General features: G+C 46.3%; 1 protein-coding gene across 1 annotated transcript in view; it reads right to left on the reverse strand.

The window, feature by feature from the left end:
* Positions 1 to 8,365: 8,365 nt before the first annotated feature.
* KIF13B (kinesin family member 13B) overlaps positions 8,366 to 17,246 on the reverse strand; it is a gene marked incomplete at its 5' end in the record, with an annotated part of 127,798 nt that continues 118,917 nt past the window's right edge. The window contains 3 exons of the mRNA XM_081997575.1: positions 8,366 to 9,368; positions 11,744 to 12,764; positions 14,306 to 14,368. Coding sequence (XP_081853701.1) covers positions 9,076 to 9,368; positions 11,744 to 12,764; positions 14,306 to 14,368 — 1,377 coding nt within the window. The 3' untranslated portion in view covers positions 8,366 to 9,075. The remainder of the gene's footprint in view (positions 9,369 to 11,743; positions 12,765 to 14,305; positions 14,369 to 17,246) is intronic.

The following is a 17,246-nucleotide window of genomic DNA, read 5'->3' on the forward strand; positions in this document are numbered from 1 at the left end:
CTGCCCTTTCATCCTGGCCTGATTGATTGTGCTCAGCGTTTGGGGGGGTCTCCAAACAGGGTCTGCGGGGTGGGTGGGGAAGAGCTTCATGGAAATGGGATTTTCTGCAGCTGGTGCTTATGGGGTGGGTGGGGAAGAGCTTCATGGAAATGGGATTTTCTGCAGCTGGTGCTTATGAAGTAGCTGGGTAGCAGAAAAGACTCTTAATGTCACAGAAATCATTTTATTTCTTGAAATGGTGTCTGGGTTCTGCAATACCGGTTAAAATGGGTATGTGCAACCGTGGTTTGAGAGTGATTTTGGGGATTTGCTCAGGATGGGCACCCCCAAGCCGAGGCCGAGGGCAACACCCCTTGCGTTGGAGCTGCGAGTGATGAGTAACACACCTCACGGGTGGAAGCACCTTTCGAACCGGTCCTTGGGCCTCTCTCAGACATCACAGAGGTGGGGACAAATATCTGCCCCCTCTGCCACCAGCTGCCAGATCCGCCGCGTTAGCTGAGGGGGTTTTTCTCCTGGGGGGAGCGGGCTGGGATGGGGGACCAAAGCTCCGGGCATGTGGGGCTGTCACCACCCGCCTGGCCCTGCGGCCGCCTCCTGCCTCGCGAAAGGGCAGTGCTGTACGTCAGTGTGGCTCGGTACCTAGAACTGAAGGCTAAGGCCCCAGAGCTGTTGGCTTTGGACCATTTTTCTCATGGGGTTTTGTTTCTTTACAAGTTTAACCCCCAACACTTTTCATTTCTTTCTGATTTCCATCGTAAGGGTGACCCACTGGAGGAACTTTTGGGCCTCTCACTACAAGGACATTGTGGTGCTGGAGCGTGTCCAGAGAAGGGCAGCGGAGCTGGGGAGGGGTCTGGAGCACAAGTCTGATGAGGAGCGGCTGAGGGAACTGGGGGTGTTCAGTCTGGAGAAGAGGAGGCTGAGGGGAGCCCTCATCGCTCTCTACAACTACCTGAAAGGGGGTTGTGGTGAGGTGGGTGCTGGTCTCTTCTCCCAAGTAACCAGCGATAGGACAAGAGGAAATGGCCTCAAGTTGCGCCAGGAGAGGTTGAGATTGGATATTGGGAAAAATTTCTTCACTGAGAGAGTGTTCAAGCACTGGCACAGGCTGCCCAGGGAGGTGGTGGAGTCGCCATCCCTGGAGGTGTTCAAAAAACGTGTGGACGTGGCACTTCAGGACATGGTTTAGTGGGCATGGGGGTGTTGGGTTGATGGTTGGACTTGATCTTGAAGGTCTTTTCCAACCTTAACGATTCTGTGATTCTGTGAACTTGGCTGTTACAGAGGAGTTGATAACGCTGCCGCCCATCAGGCCCACCGCCCCCAGGTCTCTTTTTGCAGGGCAGAGGGGCAGGAGTGGTGGTGACGGGGCCTTTCCCAGCGCGACCGGCTGCACACACCAAGCCCCTTCCCGAGGAGAGCGGTCGCTGTCGTTGCCGTGGGTGGAGGATGAAGGACAAAGCCTTCTCCCTCTTCACAGATGAAAACCAGGAATGCAGAAAAGCTCCATTTGGAGACTTTTTTTTAAAAAGAAACACCCACCGGAGGCCTGTGCTTTGCAAAGCGCGGCCCTTCCAGTCCAGTTCCTGCTTTTTTCCTTTGGGGAGGCAGACGATCAGCCGCAAACCAGCACAAAAGCCGCACTCATGGCAGGGCAGCGGCCAAAGGTGAGCAGAAATCCCCCTTAGAAGCCTGCCCAGCTCCTGGCAGAGCATCTCCTCGCGGGCTCGGCCGGGGTCAAGCGAGGAGCCCACGCGCGCGGCCCCCAGCGCCGGAGCCGCACTCGCCTCCTCCCCTCGGCTGCCGCCTCCGGCGGCTCCGGTGACTTCGCCGCTTGCCTCCTGCGGCCAAGGGCTTGAAGAGAAGTGGGGACCATGAAAGTGGCATTAATTGGAAGGAAAACGGGGAAAAGGTGGGTTTGGGTTTTTTTCCTGCCCATTTTGATTGGTGCCTTTTAAAAAACAGCTTTGGCTGAAAAAGAGAAAAAGGAAAAAAAGGAAAAGAGAAAAGGGAGCGCGGTTGTGGCGGGGGGAAGGTGCTGCAGCCACCTTTCGGGAAAAGTGAGCTTTGAACAAAGTAACGGCACTTCAAAAGGCTCTCATGTTTCAGCCAAAGATTTCTTTTTTTTTTTCCCAGAAGGTAAAACATTAAAGGGAAGTGGCTTTAAAAAAAATTTTTCTTAAAAGCAGCTGTATTTTTGTGCACTGATTGCAAGACAACACCGATAAAAATATCTTTACTAAATGACTTTCAGCAGGGATAGTGGAATCAACACAGCGCTTGTTGCTTAAAAAAACCCAATAAAAAAACACCCCCAAAAAATCCGTGTCAAACCCTGCCAGTTGTTCTCAACGTGAAGCCTATTTTGGAGAAAAACGTCGCGAAAGAAAATCACGCGACCTGGGGAGGGCGTTTCAAGGACGTCTTGCTGCCCTGAAACCGCGGGTGGGTGCGTTGCCCCTCCTCGGGCACCGGCGGGTGCTTTCAGCGCGGCGGGACAAGCGGGTTTGACCCGGGTGCGGGCAGCCAGGTGAGCAGGCGGCGGCACCGCGCTGAGCAACCGGCGTTTGCTCGGTGGCGCAAGGGCCTGGGAGGGATGCCGGACCGTGGGGAATCTATGATGTGTCTTGGGGTTTTTTTTAATTTAATTTATCAATCAATCGGGGGGGGGTTGGGGTTTTTTTAGTTTGCTGATTCACTTCTGTTATATTAACGGGAGTCGCTGCTACTCCGTAGGAGACGCCTGCGCGGCCTCTCAATACTCCGCCCGAGCCCCCGGCGCGTGACGCAGCCCAGCAGCCAGACGCCTTCAGCAGCATCCGCGCGAGGCGCTGCGGTGGGACAAGGCGAGGCAGAGGATAGCCCAGATGGGGAGATGTTTTGTCGTTTGGTTTGGGGTTTTAAAATTTTATTTTATTTATAAGAGACAAAGCTTTCGCACCCCAGACCCAGGTAACGCCACCGTACTGCCGGGCTTCCCGGCCACTGTGCCACTGGTCGCTGTAGAAGGCGCAGGCATGCAACAGGGCCAAGCTTTTAGGCTGTAGGACACAAGCTGCCCTTGACCATGAAGGAAATTTCCAGTTTTCATTCCTCTGTGCTGCACCTCACACGCTCTGACCTTCTGCTGCCGGGGACAGCGATGCCTCCAGGATCGCGGGAAGCCCGTGGCTGCTCAGAGGAGCTTTCTTACTTCTCAGGCAGTGGTTGGAAAACCTCAAGAACATCTCATGGTTCTTAATCTGGACATCTGAGCATAAAATGAATAATTTCTTCAGCCTTACGTCTTAGTTCTCTTTGCAAACACATAACCAGGACAGATGGGCTCTGGCAGGAGCTGCTGCCCCTTTCCCCTCGTGGCAAACCAACCCTGAGCTCCTTGGAGCAGCCATTCTCTTCCCACCCATTGCCTGCTGTACCTGGACAGTTTGGGGGAAATCGGGTAACACCAGGCTGTGATCACATTAAAATAAGTATTAGCACAAGTTCAGCCTGATCTGGTTTTCCAAACAGAAAAAGCCACGTCCCAGCTCCCTCCCCACTAAAGAGATCTGGGATTTTTAAGCAGTTTCCTTGCAAAACTTGCCCCATCCCAGCTGGCTTCCATCTTCCCTGGCCCCAAAGGAGCCAGTCCCTTCCCACCCAAACCCTTCTGTGATTCTCTGATTCTAAGGGCAGGGCTGGCAGCAACAACCCCTTGTCCAGTCTGAAGCCCACCGGCCACCGAGCATGAGGGGAGGAGTGTGACCAGACCTCCATCTGCTTTTATTTAGTGTAATGACAGGGAAAATGAGCATTAAATAAAGCTTTGCCCGGCTCAGCATCGCTCCTTGGACCCGCAGTCTGTGACAGGGATTCCTGCACCTGATGGGCTGTAGGCAAAGGCCTATTTTCCCTAAGCATCAAGGAGGAAGGACGGAAGGTAAAGCCGTAGGTTTCCACTCATCGATGGGAAGGTCCCTAAATTGCAGGTAACAGGGCAAAAGTCTTATTTAAAATAGATCTGAGCACCCTCCAGTGATGCTACTGCATCGCAGGGCTGCGAACGCATCTAAACATTTTGGTGATACGAACGGGATTAACAAAGCGCAGACTTACCGGCTCTAAAGAAGATGTTTATTTAGGTACTGCAGGCCGCAACACATGTATAATACAATATTACAGTAATTTAGTATTGTACAGAAATAATTAAAAACTTTACAGCTCATTACAAAGTATCTTTGGATTTTAGCTCATTGAAAGTACACCGATCGTCACGTAATACCACAGTGTGAATAGCCGCTCTTTATATACAGACCCACGACATTTACAGACATCAACAGAAGGACGAGCTGGAAGAAGGCTCTCCCAAGCCACGGCAGACCTTCGCGGCGGTGAAAAAGCGAAACGCCCGTCGGCCGCCATGAGCACGCCTGGGGCGTGCGGGGAGGAGCGGCACCGGAGACAAGGATGCCTTCGGCGAGCCGTGAAGCGAGGCGGGAAGGCGCCGATCCACACCCTGCCGCTCCATGGCTTGGAGCTCTGTGGCCATCAGCTGGGCAGGGGAGAGCGAGGGGGGAGCAGCTGCCTTCTCCTACCGCACCGTGTCTTCAACGCGTCCCTCCTGCTCTGTGCCAGGCACTCCTCCCAAGCCGCGGCCCCGCTCTCCGGATGCCGGAGCCAGGCCAAGGCTTAGCCAGGCTGCGACCGGAGGCTCTGCCAGCAGCTGAACCCAGCCTAGCCGGGGGCTCGCAGCAGAGAGCGGCAGCCCAGCCTTCCTTGGGGGTGAAAAATATGACGGCGGTTGAGGAGGAGGGTGGAGAGCGCAGAAACCAAAGCAAAGATGGATAAAGGAGATCTAGGAACAAGACACTTATTTGTGACCCCAACTGAAGAGTATTTTGTAGTGTGACCAGTCTGCACCTTTACGTATCGCGATCTTGCTTTCCTAAAAGCTAGGCAGCCTCGAGGCCGGTGTGAAATCCAGCCGCTCGCTGCATTAGCTGCTGACCCAGGGTCCTGGTTTCAGCTAGGATAAGAGTTGATTTTCTTCACAGAAGCTAGTGTGAGGCTGTGTTTTGGATTTGGGATGAGACCACGACACCCAGGGATAAGGCACTGCGGAAACTGAATTTCTTGTGCAAAGAACTGGCAGTACCAAAGGAAAACACAAGTATCAACATAGAAAAGACTCTTCAACAGCTCCGTTACCGTACAAACAGGTCTGTACGACACCCGAGCTCGTACAGGTTTTCACGACCAATAGGTAGGAACGAGGTGGGTTTCTTGGTTCGTAGGAGAGCAAAGAGGTGTTGAACATCCCCCCTCGTGGGCAGCAGTGGGGAGATTCCATCTCAACCACTGACAAAACTCTCTTCGTAAGGACTCGGGCAGCATTGCCATGAAGAACTCGTTTCTATTCGTTTTCCTCAACTAAACTACATCGTTAAACAGGAAAGAGCCAAGGCTCTCAAAACAAAAAGGGATTATTTTGGACATAGAGATCACACCACCACGAGAGCGCTGAACACAACACAGGAAAAAGTCTTGGTTTGGTTTGAGAAAACCCCAAAAAGCATCCTCTTGGCTGACCCGGAGTGAACGACACCACACTTCAGAACACCGCACGCCACGTGGCGGAAGGGACCTGCAGAGCTGCGGACACAGCTTCGGACTGTTCCGTTTACCTACCCACCAACACAATTTTCTATGCCCAGAATCCGAGACACATCCATGGTTCAGGGATACAGAAAACAAGCTTGCACCACCGAGCAGACACAGGAGATGAGACGCTACAAATTACAGTTCCTGCATTAAATATTCTTCTTCCCTGTATAAAGTGCATGAAAACCTTGGAAAATATGCATAGCTATTAACACAGCAGCCTCAGTTGCTGGGCAGTTCCAGTTAAGAGCTCCTCCTTTATGCTGAGTGTAGACTTCTTCTAATGTTATCAATTAAAAAAAAACAAAACAAAAAAACCCACCACCTTCATTATGGTTTTAAACCATTTTCTGGTTAGTTGGCTTAGCTGGTGCAAAGTAACAGATGGCTTTGAGTAGAGGAATGTGCACTCACTGTGCCAAAATCTTGGAAGATATCTTTAGAAGAAATCCCGTGTGCCCAGGAAAGCTGGGGTGAGCAGAAGGGAGTCAGAGAAGTCCTCTAAGAACATCCTCATGGCCAAATTGGATTTGTTTGGTTTTCTGGAGCTTGTGCCGCATCGGGGTGACTCGGTCAGAGTGGGATTTGAGAGGAGGTTTAGTTTCAAAAGTCAAACGAGACTGTAAAAACCAAGAGAGCTACAAGTAAAATCCTCCCTCCACCAAAGTCAACCCAGCATTCTGTAACAGCCACTTCGTCACGCTAATCATCCACTGATGTTTGAAAACATACCAGCCATATTTAAGATGTTTGCTTCCAGGACAAGTTATCCTAGAGGAGGCAGCAAGTACGTTCTGTTCAAACTGCATTTCATACCCCTCGAAATACGCACAGCGCGGTTTTGTAACACGACCGAGGGCGGTGGAAGAGGAAATCCACCCCGTATCAGTCGGCTGCAGCCTCCGACCACATGCCCCAGATGTGCAAACACTGAAGCACGTCCTTACGCCGTCAGAGCTGTAGTACAAATACGGCCAGAGGAATTTATAGTGGGGAGCATAAATAGTGAACTATTAACTCAACTGCCTCCTGCTTGACCCTTTCACTCCTGCGACATTGGCCCTGGAGAACTCCAGTCTTCAGAGACAGCGGTGCAAGAAAAGAGGCTTCAAAAGGACCTGGACAGGTTCTTCCCTTCGTATCTCCCCCAAAGGGGCCACCTAGCAAACATCAAGAAGTTTTAAAGATATCCCTAAATGCAGTAAATGAAATGCTGAGACTAAAAAAACCAGCTATCAGTCAGGGGGCTGTTTCACATTAGCTAACTTTCTGCAGCACATCAGAACAAAGTGCAATTAGAAAAATGGTAAAGATGAATTTTAGAAAACTTACAAGGCAGTATAAGAGGCATCATATTAATTAGCGGGTGGTCTTTCATCAGCAAGACTCGTCACACCCCAAAACTAAACATCGTTTTGTTGTACGAAGCACGTCTATAAAAACAGTTACCATTTTAAAAAAACGGGACTTTAGCATCTGAATTCTTTACTACTGAATTTCTCCCACCGTCTTGGCTTGAATGGACAGGAGCTCCGCGCAAAGGAAAAGGAGGAAAAACTGTACACTGAAAATATCTTTAAAAGCTGGTCTGTACATTTTATATTAAAATTTCTTTACGAAAATTTAGGAAACACTGAAACGAATTACACAAAGCTGAAAGGATATACGAATCCCTGGCAGTACTATGCATGCTGCATGATAACCCATCCCACTTATTTCTGCTACAGATTAGTTTCTATTTTAATTTTATTCCTTCTGCATAAATGATATTAATTACAGAAAATCAGCATAATTATCTCCTTCTCTAAGCATCCCTATCTCCTTTGATGACAATGTATCTTTCCCTTGGACCTCTGAACCAGACGGCTAAGGCACTTAGATACCCACGGGCAGCAACTAGATACGTATTAAAGTTTAATCATTAATTTAGCATCCTAAATATTCCCCACGTAGATAAAACGTCTATTGCTCAAGATGTCCAATCTCGCCGTGATGACTAAACAAGATAAAAACAGCCAGGAATACAAAAGTCTGTGGCCTTTCTTGATTTGTTAGAAAACGAGTGCGTGTATGTAGATATGTGCACATGTATATATATATATACACATCGGTAATATATAATTTGTGCCACAGGCAGTTAAAAAACTAGCAAGGGTTACCAAAAATAAAATCAGGTTTTGTAAAAGCCAGCCCAAACCTCCCACTTCCAAGAGAGGGATTCATTTTGGGGACGACTCTTCAAGCTGTTCAGCTGGGTTTGCTTTCGCTGCCGCTGGGCTGGTTTAGCTGGCAACGGAGGCACCTCCTTTTCGGGTCGATGCTCGGCATGGTGCTAGCAGAGCTCCTCTGTGCAACCTCAGGCGGTGGATGATTGTAAAGCGCAAACTCTTCATATTTTAAAATAATAAATAAAAATAAATAGACTGGATTAATCCCATTACAAGCACAGCGACCCTCCACTTTGTGTGTAACTGGTAAAAATCCAAGTGCCTCCAAAGGCTGGGTGGGAACACCAAAGCACTTAAGTGCTGATATCTTGGCAAAATCCTCTCAGCCCCAAGGAGACAACCACCGAGAAGAAGGTCCTGCCATGCTCTGGGGCAAGTGAGAGAGGGGATCCCGTCATGGTGAGAGCACACATTAAACAGATCGCAGACAGCAAAGTTACTCAGCTCCCCTCTTTCCTCAAAAGAAGGGATCAAAAAATATTAGAGCAGGTCATGGGACTTCTCCCGTTCCCAACAAATTATCTAGAAAGATTGTGCTGATTCCCACGGAAGGGGAGAGGGACAACAGGACAGTAGTCAGAACAGGCACTGCTCCCAGCCCACATAACCAAACTGCTGTGGCTTTTTTAAATAAAGGGCTTTTTTGGGGGGGTTCTTTATTGCCAAATAAAGTTTTATGTTTGCTTCTCTGCCTGTCTGGGATCATTATAACCTTGCCCTTTCACCACGTATTATGTGATATGGACACAGCTCTTAAGAAATTAGAAAAGAACTGTTAGTTTGGTGAGGATTTTTTTTTTTTTTAAATTGCCAGTCACACCGAGAGAAGCACCAGTGCATGGGTAATATTTTGTAGCTATTGGAAAGCCATGCCATAATTTGAACAATTTACATGTCTCTTCCTTCTGTGAAAGGTGGAAGAGAGCAGAGCTTACACCCACCCACCGCCACGAGCTTTCACCGGCTGCCGTCAGTCACATCCTGCAGCATCACAATTTGTAACAGGAAACAAAGGATGTGGATCCAGCACCATGACAAGGCAAAGAATTAACATGTCAATCACCCAAAAGCAGAGGAAAAACCCTTCATTACTGTTTGCCACAAATGAGAAGTTCACACGGGTGGTTCAGCTTCCCGAAGCTAGAAGACCTGCTCCCCTGGCTGCGCTGCACAGTGTTTGGCGGCGGTGGGTAGCGCTGCCTCAGTTTGCCCAGGATTTCCTGTTCTCCGCATTTTTTTGGCTCTTCTCCGGTCGCGGTGTGGATCCTCCTTCTGATTTCACCAGGGCTGTGAGCGAAGCCAGGTTGGAGGCTGACCCAGAGAAGTTGCCGCTCTTCCTGTTCTCCGCGGCGGCTCCTCCTTGCAACCTCAATCCAGTGCTCCGCCGTCTTGCTGGTCCCGTGGCCTTTTTAACTCTGCCTGGTTTCACAAGCAATCCGTAGCCTGGGTTGCATCTGAAATACTGCTTCCCTCCAATGGAGCCATCATTCTTACCTTTGGCAAGAAGAGAAAGAAAGATGATAGACAAAATGGCTTCTATTGCGTGCATATGGCGTGCTACTAGGAGGACGCTGGAAGAAGAAAGCAAGAAGAAAATGCTGAGATGGAAAATGACTCCTCCCTCTAAATACACTGTGAAGGCGAACACCCAGGAGGAGAGAGCACTATGGGCACTAGAGGACAAAGGTGGTACAAGAGCAAACCAACCTGAAGATCGATACAGTTACTGATATCAAGACAAGTCTTCCAACTACCAGAGAAGTAGAGAAGTAGGTGTAGCCTCCCACAGGAGTGAAGATAAAAAAACATCAGCTGCTTTTCTATCTGAACTCGATAAAATTGTAAGATTAGAGGAAGCAGCTGCCTGCAACAGCGGAAGGCAAGACTTGATTCAGGTGGCTCCCAGCTGCAGCCTTGTGCTCCAGTGACACCAGTAGGCTTCACTGCCGAACACCAGCAAAGCCGTTGCGTGGAGGCCATTACTCTGAATGGGAGACTCCACCTTATTCTTCCTCCCTGCTTGCTATTCAGAGGAACTCTTTGATTTCACCAAAAGTGTTAAATAACCAGTTCAGCAATAGATGCATTAGGAAGCTATCGGGAAAGAAGGAAAAAAGCCATCTAAAAGAGCTTTTGATTTCCTGAGTTGATAAGGATCTGAAGTTGAGAAGTTACTGTTTCCAAGTCATAAGACCTCCACAGAACAGAAAGAATAATTTATTTATGCTGATGCTGTTGAGATCTTTCTATTTCTCCCTTTACATCACTTAAAAGTCTCACAATCACTGTTCTGGGTACCAGGACAGAGACTGCTCCCATCTGTACAGGGAATGTGAAAAGATACAACAGCTCTTTAAATGACATAAGGTCGCCCTTTTCTTTAACGAGTGTTTCCTTTTCTCTGCCACCATTATTGTGTTGGGTCTGATACACCCTCACATGGCCAAGGACTTGGACTTCTACCCCTGTTTGTAGTGTGACAAAGATACAAATTTGTGACTGTATTTTCCAAGTGAAGCTCCAGATGTGTTAGAAGCAAGTTATGCTCCAACAAATCAGGGACTTAATCCTTGTGGAAACAGAAGGGGGAAAAAAAATATCTCCAGTAACATCAGCAGTTGAGTCCTCAACAGACCAAAAATCTCGTAGCCATTTGATTCTCATGGACGGTGAAGCTGATGCTTACTGGGTATGCGCAAACAGCTTAAGAGAATTAGCACTATGGACCAGAGTAGCCAGACAAGGAGGGAAGGTGACTTTCCAAAATCAAAATGAATCTGTAAATATATATGCATTTATTTTTAAATAAGGCATGAATTCAGGACTGAGAATCGAGTCTACAACTTCCAAAGGGATTAGAGCTACAGTTTGCTTTCCAGGACGGCAAACTCCAGTTTTCTGACATCAACTGAAAACACACCCTCCAGTTTAGCTTTTATGAGCAGACCATGAGCAGGGAAGATAACTGCTCATTCAATGGGAGTTCTGGATCCTTGACACAGTATTTATTTTGGTGAACGGCTCCAATCCCAGGGAAGCGTGCAGCAGAGACGAGTGTGGGCAACTGCCTGGGACGTGCCGATTCACCAAACAGAGCCTGCACTGCAGGCTTGGAACGCCACAGCTTGGTTAGGAGGATTTAAATACGGAGCTTCATGTGCCCTCGGTAAACCAAACCCTCTCACTATCAAAGGCCACAGTATCTGCTGCTTGTCTCTTGAATTTTCCACCGGCAAGCCCTGTAGAGGTAAGAGTCAGACAGGAATGACAAATGAGAGCATGAAAGATAGCTTAAATCATCCGTATGTCTGGGTGGTCAACGTATGATTATTTCCTACTGGTTTTCATATACATATGTACACACACACAAATAGACTTTTGTAATTTTACAGCTTATTTTAAAATAGCTTGTGAAAGACCAGGAAATCTGCTAGGAGACTTTGCATCTTATTTAGCCTAAATGTTCCTTTGCTTATTTGAATCCTACAACTCCTGTTGTGCTTTGGACATTCTTATCCTCAGAGCCCAAGTCCAGAAAAGAACTCTTTGGACACAAGGCATACCTCCTGCAAGTATATACTTACTGAGTTGCACTGTAAAAGCAATCCTGATTCCTACCTCCATTGTAAGAAGCTCACAAAATAACTGAGAAGGGACACAAATCAGTCAGAGGTCAGCGAGACTAGACTAGGTTTACAAAGACAGATTGGAAAAAGATTAGAGCAGGGAAAGATCTTTTATATTTCCCTTCTCAAAATGCAGCCAGTAATGGATAACGAAACCCCACTCGTCAAACAAGCAGCATCAAAATGAACACTGCACACTCTGACACGCTGTCTGCTTTACACCCAGTCTAGACCATATTTTACCTGAAGGTAAATCCAGTTCGACACCAACCCATGTTCCCTCTTGAAAGTCTGTGGGCCCAATATATCTAACGGTGCCCGTCTTATTTGCGCCAACTGTGACATATTCTCCTTCTTTCAGCCACTCGGGAATTTCATTGGCATCTTCGGAGTCAGAATTCACTTCCAGTTTTTCTTCTGTCATCTCTGATCCGTTATAGTTCAGTCCATGGGCTGCTGACACGCTCTTTTCTCCTTCTTGCTGCTCTTCTGTGTTTAGTGAACACGTGGGATCTGTCCCCAGCATGCTCGTAAAGGACTTCAGCTCTGATGTCTTGACTTTCTGGATTTTGAAGGGGGAGGCTGCAATGCCAGGCTGGGACAATTGGTCAGGATGAATCTGTGGTTTGGGAAACCCCAATTCTGAAGACCCAGAAGCTATTTCTTTTTTCCTAGCTTGTCCTGCCGACTGCAGTGATTGTTTGGATAAGAACTCCTTCTTTGGAGTGGAGGTAGAAAGAAAGGTTTTTGCATCAGTGGCTAGAGAGGCATCATTTGCCTGCTCACTTTGAGTCACAGGAGATGTGCAAGATTTTGATTTCAAAGCATCATTTCCATTCACGTCAGTGCTGTCTTTAGGTCTTGCGTGAGCACTTTGAAGGCTGAAGGCAGGTAGACTCCCTCTCTTAGCACTGGGACAGCTTTCTGAAGAACCGTCCGAGTGCCCTGGCACCTCAGAAGAGGCCTGAGCCACGGCGGGAGCTGGGAAGTCACCCCCGGCAGGCGTTTGACCTCCGGGCTGAGCCACAGCATCACTTCCCGCTGCAAGGGCTTCAGAGAGGGTGGCTGTCGAGACACTGTGAGAAAAGTACCCACTGGAGGCTTCGCTCAGAGGACTTGGAGGTCCCTCCTGGGAGTCCTGCGCCTGGGCATCTCCTGTGGGCTGCTGCAAAGGCACTTTGGGTGTCTTTTCTGGACTCGTGTCCGCCTCCGATGTCTGCACCGCAGTTTCAAATGGCTGTTTCTCTACTTCTGCTTGGTTGATCTGAAACAGAAGAGGATAGGGACCGCGGAGCTCTGTTATCCAAAATATCTGGGCTAAAAGGACAGATACCAGGCCTCTGGGATGCACTAAGGCCTCCAGCTTATCTAAATCCCTGCGTAGCTGCGATCTCCAAAAGACGCGAGCTGATCTGAAGTCAGCTTTACAAACCTGGTAGGATTGTCAGCTCATTTCTTCCATTAATAAGAAAAGTGTCGACTAAAAGAAATACGTTCCCCAATATTTACTGAAAAATTATTTATATTACAGGAATGGTCATTTGCTGTTTGAATAGCAGGATTTATACGAAACGTGAAACAGCCATGATCTATAAGTCTCTCACAGTTATTTGGCTTAACTCTCAGGATTGATAAATCATGCCTCTCCAACTAAACTGTCATTTATGTCCCCGTTTCCAAATGCCATTCCCTCCTCAATGCCACCAGCACCACACACTTTCAGAGTATGAAATTAACTGCACCTCATGAGATTAACAGCCCATTTTAGTGATGTATTTCTTGGCTGTAAAGTTTACTAAATCTGATAGATCGATATCTTTTGCCAGCACATGTACTCTAAAAGATTAGGATGTCTCTAAATCTCTTTGGGAGGGAGGAGGCTGCTAATATGAAGGGGAAAAAAAAAAGTGGAAGATGGCAGATTTGTACATATCCTATCTTAACTCTCAGGTGTACATCTCTGTTTACTGTTCAAAATTTTGTGGTTTATCCCATCTAGTGGTTAAGTGTCCCAAACTAAAGGATTTTCACCTTATTCCAGAGTGCCTTTTCCACTGGAAACGTAAGTGGCATTTGAAGAAAGAGGGATTAGATTGAATTACAGGAATTTCAGAACTAAAGGCTAGCTTGCTATTGCTAAGTGAACTGTAATACAGAAAAGTTTTCTGAACTATTCCTGCAGATTAAAGACATACTTTTAGCTTTTCTGTGGAGAGGATGGTGCACACGTGGACTCTGGAGTTCTGCTCTTTCTTTGGGTTTTCCCTTTCAGATAACACATATTTTGCTAAGACAATACAAGCACAGCAGGAGAAGCCAAGTTGCTATTCATAAGACTGAAGTTCTGCTTCAGTCTAACTGTGGGAGATCATAGGTCTGTTTTCTCTCCAGCTTGGCAAAAGTCTTTCTTTCACGCCAGTATCATGAATTGGCTTGAAATGTGAAATTAAGAATTAAACTCAACACTCAGAATAACAGACACGTTCTCTTTATAGAAAGTGTCAGAGCCTACCAATTTGCCTTTTAAAGCAGCAAAACAGCTAAATTTTAGCTAGTTAACAGCTAATGCAATCATATGATTAACCAGGCTTTCAAACATAAAAGTGTAACCAGCGATATAAGGGGAGACTTTACCAGGGCCTAAGAAAACACAGCAACACACACCGCATTTAATTGCCTCACAGTGAAGCAACAGTAGAAGAGCAACAGGTTTTAATTAGCTAACCCAGCAGTTGCTTTTGACACCTCTGGTTTCCAGGCATGTGAATACGAAAATCATACCATCCCATCCTGGGATGTGCTCACCTGTTTGATCTTTGCAGCGCTGGCATCAATACTGGCAGACTGAACCATAATTCGTGGGACAGCCTGCAGGAATGAAAAAAAACCCCAGAGCATCGTTCATTTAAGGATTAAATATTGTCACACTAGTCAACATTAAAACTTATGTTTTAGACTTTATAATCACAACCAAATGTTTGTCACCAAAGGACGGAGCATTGCTATTTCATTGCATTCTGATGACATACTCCAAAGGGGTAAAATCCTTAACCAAGGCACCCCTGAGTTTTAATGCATAAGCAGCTACAAGTACAAATTCAGTGTAAAAAGTTTTCTTTTATGCAGTTAGTTAAAGATAGACCACTGAGCACAGGATAGAGATCTCAGGTCATGCTGGTTTGGCTAGTGAAATCCTCAGCTTCAGTCCATCTCCAAAACTCTTTCTCCATCTCCAGTACCTTAATTCAGTTTAGATTTTAGCATTATTTGCTTTAACTCAAAAATGAAGCCAGAAACAAGATCTGTGCATCCTCTTTTCAAAGCGGGCATCACCACTGCCTGCTGGAGTTAAGACTACACATGCCATTTGCTAATCACAATATACTGGTCCTGTGCCAGAAGAACGACTTCTGTGTTTCAACAGCATCTTCTCTTTTACAGCATGTGGCTTGATAGGAAGGCATTGACAATAAATGTCCCTCACTTGCTCCATATTGAGGTTTTTACGTTAAAGATTTGAAATAATCACTCTCCTAAGACTGTAACGGCAACCTGTGACATGACAATAAATCTTAGGCTAAGCTGTGAACTTGGGCTGTCATGCACTGTTGACACAGGAGGAAAGGGACCACCAGTTCAATGGAGAAGCTTGGGAAAGTGAAGCATGAAGAAAAGGAGAGAGGAGAAAAAGGCACTGTTAAATAATGCACTGCAAGTCAGGATCATACTTTCAGGGAAAGAGCTCATGAAGGGTGGCATATTATACAATTTGGGAGCAGCCTGCTTTTTTTCTTTTTCCTCCAAGGGACCTGAGAACTCTTTCTGTAGAAATACGCAGGCAGTGCCCATCTCTGAGACAGCTATTTCCAGAATTCGACAATCTTTAAAGAGCCGAAACTTTCCAGCTGAAGAGTAAGGTACTCTTCTCTTGCTTCCCTTCTAAGTGCAGTAAAGCAGGAATATGACTAATCCTGTCCCCCCCCAAAATAATATGGGAGAAAAAGAACAGCTATTATTTATACAGAGATTGCCAGGCATGAAATAAAACCACAGCTGTTCAAGGTAAAAAATAAAAATAAAAAGATGAACAAAACCCCAACAGGTTCACAGTGGATCAAAATAATTCTTCTTAAGACATTAAAGCTTCAATTCAATAAAAGAAAGCAAGAGAGGAGGGGTTTGCTTGTCATTAAACCTGCTAATTGAAAGTATACCACTGTAGTGGGGTTCAGAGCAAACTGGTTCTATTTTGGGTGCACAAGGTTATTCGCCTTTTGAGATCCTTTCTAGGACATGCACCGGGGCTCCAGGAAGCAGATGGTGACCCGAACCAGAATAAATCAATGAAGTCTAAAAATAAACATAGCTTTAGGGATCATCATCCAGAGGTTTTCAGATACCTTGTACTCCAGAACTTCAGCTTCCTTTGGAATAGTGTGGCAATCTTCTAAGACAAAGATATTAACCTGAAAACAACTGTCGTACTGACTTGTGACTAAGCTATCTAAGAGATAGCTTAGAGCAACAAGGTGCATAAGTGCTCTGACTCATCCTAAGTATTAACTCAGACATGCAAGGATAACTTGTCATCAGAGCCAAGTGTTTCACTTCAACAAAGACTAGAGAGGAGAGCGATTAGCTTTCTTATGAGAAAGCTCTGCAAATTTTAGGTTTAAGAGAAGCTTATCACGGTGTTAAAGGGAGCAGAGTATTTGGCAGAACACTTACTCTTTCCTCTTCAACCATCTATGAACCATGGGTTGGTCCATCCGGGGAGTGCAAAGCCAAGCTATTAAATACCACCTTTTAATGAAAAAATATCTGTAGTCACAAGGCACCAGGGCTAATCCCTAGGCAGGCACTTACATAGCACTTTAAAGCTTTTGCAGAGGTGCAGCTGAACCTCAGTGAAAAGCCAAGGCTCTTGAATACAGATTATCCTAGTTAACTATCTCCATGGCCCAACGCTAAAAGCACTGCATTTTGGCATCTCGGAAAGGTTGTGCAAAAGAAGAACACTGTCCTTGCTGTTTCCACACTACTGTTTGTGAACTGATATAGGAGGAGAAACAGCCTTTTCAGCAGAGCTTGTATCAGCTCCAGGCTCTCACACTGGCACCGTAACACAACTTGATCTTTTTGCCCCATTTTCTCCCAGTATACGTGCCATCTCTGGGAAGTGCTCTGAGGTCTAGTATTATTATCCAGAGATAAGCCCTCAGAACTGGAATAAGAAAAAGTATTTAAAGACATTTCTCAGTTCCTTTGATTTCATTCTCTCCCTTTAAAACAAATAAACAGAGGAAAGTATGTGTTTGTGGTTTTTATCTCCCCAAAACCTTCAGTCTTACAGCCTGTAAATCCACAAAATCTAAAAATCCAGTCAATATCAAATAGCAGAAGAAAGAAAACTGTTACACTTTAATCATTCCTCATCGAGTTCTCCTCCTGAAAGGATGACAAATCTCAAAACTACAATAACTTTGCCAAGCAATGTTTAGAAAAACATGGAGAAAAAAGCAATTACGAGAAGTGGCACTTGCCCAACTTTGGTGTTGACAAGAAACAGATGGGCAGAAACACCCTCACTGGGGTAGCAAAAGTACTAAAACAGATCTTTGTTATGAAATGTAGTCAAGTTACTTGGGGGGGGATACTGAAAACAATGTGTTTGACTATCTCTGAAGACATTTACTGGATGAAAAGTATTTTTGAATCAAGAGCCAAATTCTGTCATTAAACATTT

The sequence above is a fragment of the Phaethon aethereus genome (genome assembly GCF_964289735.1).
Source record: "Phaethon aethereus genome assembly, chromosome: 3".
NCBI classification, from domain to species: domain Eukaryota; kingdom Metazoa; phylum Chordata; class Aves; order Phaethontiformes; family Phaethontidae; genus Phaethon; species Phaethon aethereus.